The sequence below is a fragment of the Carcharhinus amblyrhynchos genome, chromosome 30 (assembly GCF_965287045.1).
Source record: "Carcharhinus amblyrhynchos chromosome 30, sCarAmb.v2.hapA, whole genome shotgun sequence".
Taxonomy (NCBI): Eukaryota; Metazoa; Chordata; class Chondrichthyes; order Carcharhiniformes; family Carcharhinidae; genus Carcharhinus; species Carcharhinus amblyrhynchos.
The window spans coordinates 23,241,087-23,252,237 of record NC_137353.1 but is presented as its reverse complement, the minus strand read 5'-3'; the positions used below and the strand labels follow the sequence as shown (position 1 = coordinate 23,252,237).

Sequence of the window (11,151 nt, the reverse complement as noted above, 5' to 3'; positions counted from 1 at the left end):
GAATGTAGCATGGCCAAAGCACCTAACCTTCGGACTGTGAGAGGAAACTGGAGCACCCGGAGGAAACCTACACAGGTACAGGGAGAATGTTCAGACACCGCATGGACAGTGACCCAAGCTGGGAATCAAACCCGGGTCTCTGGCGCTGTGAGGCAGCAGTGCTAACCACTGTGCCACCCAATACCAACAGTGGCAGCATGTTGACCATTCATGGCTTACTTGTTGGTCTCGAGGGACAGGATGTGCTGTTCTTCAAGGGACATCACAATTCCTGCAGCTTCTTGTTCAGTCTGACCATTAAACAATGTTTATCAGGTGCTATAATGACAGACTAGGAGGCAATGAGATACACTGTCCGCCAAACCGTTTAAGGACAAACAAGTGTCCCTTTAGCCACTTCTGAAGCAGGCATCGCCATTTGCACACACAAATAAAGAGACCAGCCTCAGGTCCCTGACTGCAGTTTTGGGTGGCTTTAGACTCAGTAAGAAGTCTCACAACACCAGGTTAAAGTCCAATAGGTTCTTTTGGTAGCAAACGCACCAGATAAACCTGTTGGACTTTAACCTGGTGTTGTGAGACTTCTTACTGTGTTTACCCCAGTCCAATGCCGGCATCTCCACATCATGGCTTTAGACTCCCAGCATTGGCTGCCTTGGGCAAATCCAACCCACAAGTAAAGGAAAGGTCAGCATTTAAGATCATCATCCTGATCGCTGCTGTTCCCAATCTGAAAATCCAAGACTCCCAACTTCCTGGCTCATTTCTCTCCGTCCCTTCTACCTTTGTCCCGGAGAATCCCAAAAGCAAACCCCAGTCCTCCCCAGCGTCTATCTCCTCCCAATGTTTGTACAGGGACTGACGCTGGGCTAGGTGATGCTCAAGGGTGGGTGCTTCCACATTTAACCCCATCGATGATCACAGAAGTTGAACATCTGCTATTGAATCACACTGGATGTGAAATGTGGGGTGGGATTTTACACCCTCGCTCGACAACACTTGAAATTCATGCTCGAGGTTAACAGAGATTTCTGTTGTTGGGCCCTCACCCTCACCAGTTAACTCTGTTTCTCTCTCCACAGTAAGAAGTCTCACAACACCAATAACAAGGATACCTTAGTAACAGTATAGATAACAAGGATACCTATTTATCAGACTCCTATTTATTGACTACTGCTCAGCCTTCAATATTATTATTCCCACGAAACACATCTCCAAACTCCGCGACTGGATCCTGAACTTCCCATCTCACAGACCACAATCAGTAAGAACAGGCAATAATACCTCCTCCATGATCATCCTCAACACCAGTGCCCCACAAGGCTGTGTCCTCAGCCCCTTACTATATCCTTATACACCAATAACTATGTGGCCAAATTCCCCTCCAATTCAATTTTCAAGTTTGCTGACAACAACACCGTAGTGAGTCAGATCTCAAACAATGACAGGACAGAGTACAGGAATGAGATAGAGAATCTGGTGAACTGGTACAGCAACAATAATCTCTCCCTCAATGTCAACCAAACAAAAGAGCCTGTCATTGCTTTCAGTAAGCATAAAGGAGAACATGCCCCTGTCTACATCAATGGGGACAGAGTAGAAAGAGTCAAAAGCTTTAGATTTTTAGGTGTCCAGATAATCCATGACCTGTCCTAGCCTCCCCATGCTGACACTATAGCTAAAGAAGTCCACCAACGCCTCTACTTTCTTAGAAGACTAATTTTAGCACGTCTGCTATGACTTTTAACACTTTTAACAGATGCACCATAGAAAGCATTCTTTTTGTTTGTATCACAGCTTCGCTCCTGTTCTGCCCAAGACCACAAGGAACGACAAAAAGTCGTGAACATAGCCCAATCCATCATGCAAACCAGCCTCACATCCATTGACTCTGTCTACACTTTCCACTGCCTCGGAAAAGCAGCCAGCATAATTAAGCACCCCACACACCCCGGACATTCTCTCTTCCATTGGAGAAAAAGGTACAAAAGTCTGAGGTTACATATCAGCTGAATCAAAAACAGCTCTTGCCTGCTGCCATCAGACTTCTGAATGGACCTACCTTGCATTAAGCTGGGTCTTGCTATAACTGTAACACTACAAACTGCCCCCTCAATAATTGCACCAGGCTATTGGCAACACTGAGTATATGAGAGGGGCTGGGGCAGCTTGCTCTGCCCCTCAGGGTGGGGCACTCCCACACCCTTCCCCCAGTGGATGGTCCCACTCATCCTCAGTAGCAGGGGAGTAGTTTTTATTCATGTGTATTATGCTGCCACCATGTTAGATAGTCAATCATTTCTGGGTGTGGGGTACAATTCGAAACAGCCCTTTATCCCAGTGTTTGCTTGCAGTGCCTGAGACAGGGGCAGTGCTGGGGGTTTATATCCTGGTCTGGCATTATGTGGTAGACAAGCTCTGTAACCTCAGATGTTTACCCTAGCTAATCCCCCTGACACTAAGGGGCAATCCAGCATGGCCAATCAACCTAAACCGCACATCTGTGAGAGGAAACCGCAGCACCTGGAGAAAACCCACGCAGACACGGGAAGGATGTGCAAATTATACACTGTCGATAGTAGTCATGATGTGGATGTGCCAGCGTTGGACTGGGGTAAACACAGTAAGAAGTCAGACTTTTTACTGTACAAATTACACACAGACAGCGACCTGAGCCCAGAATCGAACCCGGGTCCCTGGTGCTGTGAGGCAGCAGTGCCAACTTACAGCGCCACCCCACAGGTCTCGCTCCCAGGCGGACCTGCTCCCGGGCTTACTCCCGGGGCGGGGTTTCGATGTGGGCGGAGTTACGATGGGGGCTGGGCCTCCGTCAGTCTCCAGTGGCAGGGTGGGGTTAGAGTCAGTGGGCGGAGCTTAGGGCAAGTGGGTGGGGTTATGGGCGTGGCTATAATCTGGGAAATGATTGGCTCCCGGTGCCGGGCTCAGTCAGCCTCTGGGCTCTTGATGGGGTTGCGTTTTGGGAGCGGGACTATGGGCGGGGTTGGGGTTTGGGGCGGGGCTAGTATAAGGGGCGGGGCAACCCGATGCCGGGCTCAGTCGATCGCCGGGCAGGGCTCAGGCCGATGGGCGGTGTTAGGATCGGTGGGCGGGGATAGTGTCTGGGGTGGGGCTATAAGCCGGGTTTGGGGCGGGGCTATGGGCGGGGTTTGGGGCGCGGCTAGTGTCTGGGGCGGGTCCCCGTGCCGGGCTCAGTCAGTCTCTGGGCGGGTCTATGAGCAGGGTTTAGGGGCGGGTCTATGAGGGAGGTTAGAGTTTGGGGCAGGGCTGTGGGCAGAGTTTGGGGCGGGGTTAGGGTTTAGGGCGGGGATGTGGGCGGGGTTTGGGGGTGTGGCTGTGGGCGGGGATAGAGTTTGGGGCGGGGCTAGTGTCCGGGGCGGGCTGCCGGTGCCAGGTTTAGTCAGTCTCCTGGCGGTTGGCGAGCGGAGCGGCTCCTGTCTCAGGGATGGCTTCGGATGAATTAGCCGTGAAGCTGCAGCGGCGGCTGAACATCGAGGATGGTCCGGCGGGCGTGGAGGCCGTGTCGGGCACCGGCAGTGAGCATGGGGCTGAGGAGAAGCCGGTGACCGCAGCGGCGGACAGTGAGCTCTCGGCCAAGCTGCTCCGCCGCGGGGAGCTCAATGACGGTTCCAGCGAGCCGCAGCAGCCCAGCCTGCGGGTCTTCAACCCCTACACCGAGTTCAAGGAGTTCTCCCGCAAGCAGATCCGAGACATGGAGGGCATGTTCCGCCGGTGAGTCAGCCCGGGGCGGGGGGCAGAGAGCCGGCGGGGCAACACCAGGGATTCCCCCCCCATCCCTCCATCACTGATCCAGGGATTCCCCCCCTCCTATCCCTCTGATCCAGGGATTCCCCGCTCCCATCACTCTATCACTCACCCAGGGATTCCCTCCCTCCTATCCCTCTGATCCAGGGACTCCCCCCTCCCATCCCTCCATCACTGACCCAGGGATTCCCTCCCTCCTATCCCTCTGATCCAGGGATTCCCCACCTCCTATCCCTCCATCACTGACCCAGGGATTCCCCCCCAATCCCTCCATCACTGACTCAGGGATTCCCCCTTCCCATCACTGACCCATGGAATCCCCTCTCCACTGACCCAGGGATTCCCCCCATTCTATCAGTGACCCATGGAATCTCCCCCCCCCGCCACTGATCCAGGGAATCCAGCAATTCTTCCTGCCTCCCCACTGATCCAGGGAATTTCCCCCCTTGCCCCCATCACTGAGCCAGGGAATCCTCCATCCTTAAACATGATTACATTTGGACAATCAGCCTATAATAGAGAATCCTGGGATCCCCTCCTGCAAATATTGGCTCCCATTAATTATAAGGTGGGGTTTTATACCCCCCCCCAGGTGATGTGGATTTTGTGGGGTATCCTCCCCTGTAATCTGTAGCTCCTGTCACTGTAAACACTCCCAGGAATGCTCTCATATATATTACCCCCTTCTGGGACCTGCAGTATTTATGAATGGAGCAGTGTGTTGTACCTGACACTATCATTCACAAATCTGTTTATTAGTGTTCATTCACAGAAACCGGTTAGTAAACCAGCCGGTGCTGTACAAAGAGCTGGCACAGATCACAGGACCTCCAGGATCCTCTCCTGGGCACCGGGAGGCTTGCGGATCGGTGAAAAACTCTTCTTTAACCTGCGCAGCCCTGACTTCTGCTGGGCCCTAGTGCTGAACAGGTCTCCATCGTGTAATTAACAGCACATTGCCGTTCATTTACTGCTCCGTCACATTCTTCAGAAAAGAACAGTTTGCTTCTGGGGGCTGCTCCAGTCCTGCCGCACAGAAACACACTGCCCACATTCCAGTTTGTGTTTGTAGATAGCTTTAATTTTAATCACTGACCCAATTTATCCCCACCATGATCACTTGGACTGAGAGTGTGGTTCTGGATTCTGCCCTTTCGTAAGCGGGCTGTGCCCAGAGGGAGTGTCTTGAGTTGTGTCACTCTTGGGTGAAGCAAGTCAGATTTGTTACTGGAACTTGCAAGTAACAGAGGTCATGAAAGAGTTTCCGACACGGAGCAGCCTCAGCTCCTGTTTCTGATCTGGAAGGTTGTGGGTCAGAGTTGAGTGTGTGATCCCCAGGCTGGCAGTTCAGGGCAGCACTGTGTGAGTGCCGTGTTGCTGTCATTTCAAAATGAGATGATAAACTGCGACACCGGTCATCTTATCCGAATGTTGAGGATGAAAGGAAATCGGATAGGCACTTGAGGGAGATAAGGTCATCGGAGTGCGGAATAAAGCAGGAGAAATGGGACTGAGTGGATGGGTTCAAAGAGCTGAACAGCCTCCTTTCCATGTCATAATGAAACTCTGTTTAGAGAGGTGTGGGTGTTACCTTGTCTGGACAGTATTTAGAATCCTACAGTGCAGAAGGAGACCATTCGGCCCATCGAGTCTGCACTGACCGCAAGCCCACCCAGGCCCGATTCCCATAACCCCATGCATTTACCCTAGCTAATTCCCCAACACTAAGGGACAATTTAGCACGGCTAATCCACCTAACCCGCGCATCTTTGGACTGTGGGAGGAAACTCACACAGACACAGGGAGAATGTGCAAACTCCACACAGAGAGTGACCCATGCCGGGAATCGAACCCAGGTCCCTGGCGCTGTGAGGCAGTGGTGCTAACCACTGTGCCACTGTGTTGCCCCCAATAGTCAGTCAGTGGAGGGACAGGATGTGGATCACTAGCAGTGGATAGTGATGCCTCCCTTACTGTGTAGGGCCTGAAGTATGAACCACAATATAAAGGGAACAGTTTAGTATGTCAGATTCAACTTGGGAGGGAGGAAGCGGCTTTAAGACTGCTGCAGATTGTTTAAAGTGCTGATTAAAATGTATATTTTGCACAAATATTGCGCAGCTTTAAAGGACGGGAGATTCCCCTCCTCCCAGTTGTAAGAACATAATTATTTTGCAGCTTGAGTTAAAGCAGCTGGTCTGTTAAATAAATCTTCTTCAAAGTTGTCCTCCTCGGCCCCCAATTACTCAGGGAAGTTGGTTCCAGGTTTGTGTAGCTGGGTGGGAGGGTTTTGCTTTATTTCTGGTGTATCTGCACAGAAGGCAGCTTAATAGCTTCAGGCCTGTTCCTGTAGGGACACATGTGTCAACCTGTTCCTTTGGAACCCTTCCCATCTATCATACCCGATACAGCTTTAAACATGTGCTGAATGCGCTGTGTGATAAACAAAACACCCCCTCCCCCACTGTTGCTTGGTATTAAGGGTTGGATGGTTTGAACAGTTTGCAGTCTGAACTTGTTGGGAGGTTCACATTTCACTTAAACTTTAATCCTGGCAACCATTTCAGAACAAGTCTAGGATTGGAGAGGAGATGTGGTCCAAAGGGGAAGGGATGTTTCTTGAGTCTGGAGCCGGTTGCTGCAGGATAAGGAGAGAGGTGGGCGCCTGAGAGAACAGCGTGGCAACTGCACTACAGCTGTGGGCACAGGGTGATGGGTGTAAGACAGACACGGCACTTGGAAACAAGCGCAAAGCTCTCCATTTTAACCCAGTGATGCCTGCTACTTTCACACAATTGCTGGGTCTGAGTTGAATTTGTGAATTATTCCGACTTTCACGGTTGAATTCCAGTCCGCACGGATGAAGCGTCGACTGTCTTCTGTGTGTGGTGGGAGGTCATGAATAAAGTGGTGTAAAAGTCACAACAGTGAATGTTTGACAGATTCACCAGCATTTCATGGTTGTGTTCACCATTAAACACGTCTGTGAATTTTAGGGAATTTTACACTCAACGTCAGGCTGGGGGGAAGGAAATTAGTTGTTTTCCACTCTTGGTTGCAGTCCAGTGATTTCAGTGAAAAGGGTGTGCACACATGCATGCGTGCTTGTTTGTGTAGGAGGTCACGTGTGTAGGAGGGTGTGCATGTGTAGGAGAGTGTGAGTGTGTCTGTGTACAAGAGGGTATTTGTGTGTGGGGGTGGTGTGGAGTTGTGGGGGGTATGCACAGGTGTGCAGGGTGGGTACATGTGTGCAGGGCACATTTGTATGTGTGTTGGGGTACATGGGGTGCTCCATGTGTATGTGAGCAATGTGTTTTGGCTGTGTGTGCGCATGGATATGTTTTGTTTCAACTGGTATACACATATGCATGTGTGCATATGTGTATGTTGTGGTACATGGGAGGGAGGCACATGTGTTTGGGGCTATGTGTGTGTATGTAGGGGTGTTTATGGGTATATTTGAACCGGCACGTGTATGTCTGTGTATTTGTGCACATACAAGCATATGTGTATGTGTGTTTGTGTATTTCTACGTGTAAGCATTAGATGGATCCTGTAGATTATTCAGATTCCACACGTTCAGGGGAGGATGAGAGTTTCCTCTTCGTGACACATTATCCAGTCTGTTACATAATTACACAGATTGAGTCATTCAGCCCTGTGGCCCCTACCTCCTCTTCATTTACCCCATCGATGTATCCTTTGATTCCTCTCTCTCTCACTAATCTATTTTCCCTGATTGCTACACCATCGCTCAGTGTTTCATACAGAGAGAGCAGTTTTGGACAGTGTACTGAGTGGCTGCCTCCAGATCTCACACAGCACTGGAACAGGGAGCAGAACGAGTTGTGACTCAGATAGAGACGCTGCCTCAACCTGTCTTTGTGCAGCTCCACATTGCTGCCTGCACAGACACACTGGGGAATGTTTAATGATTGAGGTGGATTCAATCCCGGCTATTGAATGAGAATGGGATTGTTATCTGAAGAGAGGGAGTGCGCTGGATTATGAGGAAAGCGTGGTGTAAGAGGATAGGCTGAGTCGCTCTTCCAAAGAGCCAGTATGGGTGGGGCGGGCTGAATGGCCATCACCGTGCTGTCACCATTGCAGGATTCCATCCCCAGCGCTGTAACGCTGCCTGGTTTGTACGCGTGCACACGTGCATTCTTTCTCACTCTACAAAGTGAATGTAGCTCAATTCATCACGCAAACCAGCCTCCCACCCATCGACTCTGTCTACACTTCCCGCTGCCTTGGCAAAGCAGCCAGCATAATTAAGGGCCCCACATACCCTGGACATCCTCTCCTCTTCCTTCGGGGAAAAGGTACAAAAGTCTGAGGTCACGTACCAATCGACTCAAACAGCTTCTTCCCGGCTGCTGTCATATTTTTGAATGGATCTACCTTGCATTAAGTTGATCTTTCTCTACACCCTAGCTATAGACTGTAACACTAGATTCTGCACTCTCTCCTTTTCCTCTCTATGAATAGTATGCTTTGGCTGAATAGCGCGCAAGAGTGTGTGTGAGGGCCCCCTCTCACGCCCAGGTGCGCAGCTACTAAGAGTTAAATACATCGGCAGCCTGTGTGAGATTATTGTGGAGTTTGAACTCAAACTCCCACTTCCTGCTCTTGGGCCAGGCCGAGTCTGAGGGAAATGGACTTGTGTCGAGTGAGTATTTTTGCAGTCTGATTAACCCTCCCCCCACCCCCCTCGTCAACACATAATGAGCCAACATTTCGATCCTGCCACCACCTTGCTACATGTGTGTCTCAGTGCCAGGCAGAAACATTACGCACCACTCTTACCCAGCCCCCTGTGTGTGTGATCTTGGGGAAGGTTTCTTTTTCACATTTAACACTCTCTTTCAACATTGTGTGCTTTTGAAAAAAAAAATTCCTCTTTTTTTTGTGCTCTGCCCTTTTTTTTTCAACTGTTGCTTGGGTTACAGGTTCCAGGAACTTTTCTGCAGTTTCTCATCCACATTTGCAATTCTAAACAGTGAGATATTTGACTACAGAGGGCATCGCCGAGTTTGCTGCTGTCTTGTTGCAGTCTTCTGCTTTTCCAGCAGAGGTGGCTGACTTAGAACAAGGGCACTAACTAGAACGCCCCATCCCTCTACAAAGATAGGAGTCCAATCTAGAACTGTGAGTGCTGTTTGAGAATGTATCAACCCCTTTCTTTAAGAGGCTATGCATTCTGATTTCTCTTGATCCCATAAATATTTTAAGAGGCTGCGCTGGGAGGTGTGAGTTTTAATTCCATTCTGATGTCAGTGGACTAGGGGAAAGAGCCAGTAACTTTCCGATTAAGTGCAGCATGGAGATTGCAGGAGTATCGCTGCCACGATGGAATACACCAGGTCGAAAGTGGAGCGCACACAGCAGGGATTAAAGCCGGGTCTGCTGGAGAGAGCACCGGTCAACTGAGCCAGTGTGGGAGCTTCTTCCACAGCAAGCAGAGTTGCGCTTTGGATCTCAGTTCAGTCTTGCTGCATTTTGCAATCAGTGCCAGTCCACCATCCCTTTGCACGTTGACACATGTATCAGATTCCCAGACCTTGAATTCCTGTCTCCAGAAAGCTCCCTAAGCCTGCGATATGAAAGGAGCGTGTGTCAGGACTGAGTTAAATATTTGCAAATGAGTTGTTTGATTACTGGGTGTAGCCATAGTTTCAAGTAACCTTTGGTCTTCTTAGAGTGTTGCTTTCCAGCATTGTGTGCAAATCCACAGCATGGGCCATTCAGCCCATCTGGTCTTCATGCTGCCCATGAGCCTCCTCCCATCCAACTAGCGAACCGTATCGCATTTCCTTCTACTCCTTTGCCCCTTATAGTTACCAGCTTTCCCTTAAATGTATCAATGCTATTAATCTCAACCTTGGGCAGCACGGTGGTTAGCACTGCTGCCTCACAATGCCAGGGACCCAGGTTCAATTCCAGCTTTGGTCACTGTTTTTCTGGAGATTGCATATTCTCCCCGTGTCTGCGTGGATTTCGTCCCTCACTGCAGAGGTGTGCGGGTTCGGTGGATTGGTCATGCTAAATTCACAGAATCACAAAATCTCTGCAGTGCAGAAGGAGGCCATTTGGCCCATCATGTCTGCACCAACTACAATCCCACTCAGGCCCTGGCCCCATAATCCTACTTGTTTACCCTAGTAACCCCATGGCACTCAGGGCAATTTAAATTGCCCCTTTAATGTCAGGGAGACTGGTAGGGTAAGTATATGGGGTTACAGGAATAGGGCCTCGGTGCAGACTTGATGGGCTGAATGGCCTCTTTCTGCACTGTAGGGATTCTGTGATTCGTTGTGGTAGCGAATTCCACTTTCTCGCCATCCTCAGAAGAAGTTTCTCCTGAAATGCCGATTGGATTTATTGGTGACTAGCTGATTCTCATGGCCCTGTTTTTGTACATTAACCCCCTCCCCCAGCGTCAAATGACAATATCTCCTCTACATTTACCCTATCAAACTACTTCATAGTTCTGTCAGGTCGTCTCCTAGTCTTCTCTTTCTTAGCCAAAGGAGCCTCAGATTTCTTCACTTTTCTTGAGAAGCGAAGAAATTTCCGTTCTGCTTGTGAACCTGTTTTGGCGTTGGGTGTTGCAATCTGGTGGACAGGCCTGTACTCTAACTGTGACTTAACCAAAATAGACTTTTATAAAGCAACGTACTTAGAAACCTGTTTGTCCTTGGTGTCGGGAAGTCCCTGCTTTCGATGGAATGCATCGCAGGGTAACCAATAGACAAAAGGGTTGAAATTGCGGTGACTGTAATCCTCAGAACTTATTCTAGATCTGGGGATGATTATAAATATTACATCCTCGTTGTTTAAAGAGGGGTGGGTGAGGTGGGGGCATTGGTGAACGGAGGCAGCAAACAGGTGTCAGCCTGATGTCCATCCTGGTAGGGAAAGCTTGTAGAGGTGGATTGGCATTAGGAGGGAATGGGGGTAATAAATCAAAGCCAGCACAGACTTGGGGTGACGCAGTAGTTAGCACTGCTGCCTCTCAGCGCCGGGGAGCCAGATTCAATTCCAGGCTTGGGTGACTGTCTGTGTGGGATTTGCACTTTCTCCCCGTGTCTGCATGGGTTTCTTCCAGGTGCGGGTTAGGTGGATTGGCCATGCTAAATTACCCCTTAGTGTCAGGGGGATTAGCAAGGTAAATGCATGTGTTTATGGGGATAGGGCCTAGGTGGCATTGTGGTCAGTGCAGACTCAATGGGCCGAATGGCCTCCTCCTGCACTGTAGGGATTCCTTGATTCTGCGTAAATTGTATTTGAAAAGATGACTGAGTTCTCTGCTGAAGAGAGAGGGTTTCGAGAATTCTACCGTTGTGGGTGTGTTTATGGGCCTTC

At 50.0% G+C, this 11,151-nt stretch overlaps 1 protein-coding gene across 1 annotated transcript in view; it reads left to right on the top strand.

Moving 5' to 3' along the window:
- The first annotated feature begins 3,411 nt into the window (after positions 1-3,411).
- The window catches only part of efhd2 (EF-hand domain family, member D2), a 29,450-nt gene continuing 21,710 nt past the window's right edge, over positions 3,412-11,151 (top strand). Inside the window, exon 1 of the mRNA XM_080215082.1 lies at positions 3,412-3,750. Within this exon, the coding sequence (XP_080071208.1) occupies positions 3,464-3,750 (287 nt within the window). The 5' untranslated portion in view covers positions 3,412-3,463. The remainder of the gene's footprint in view (positions 3,751-11,151) is intronic.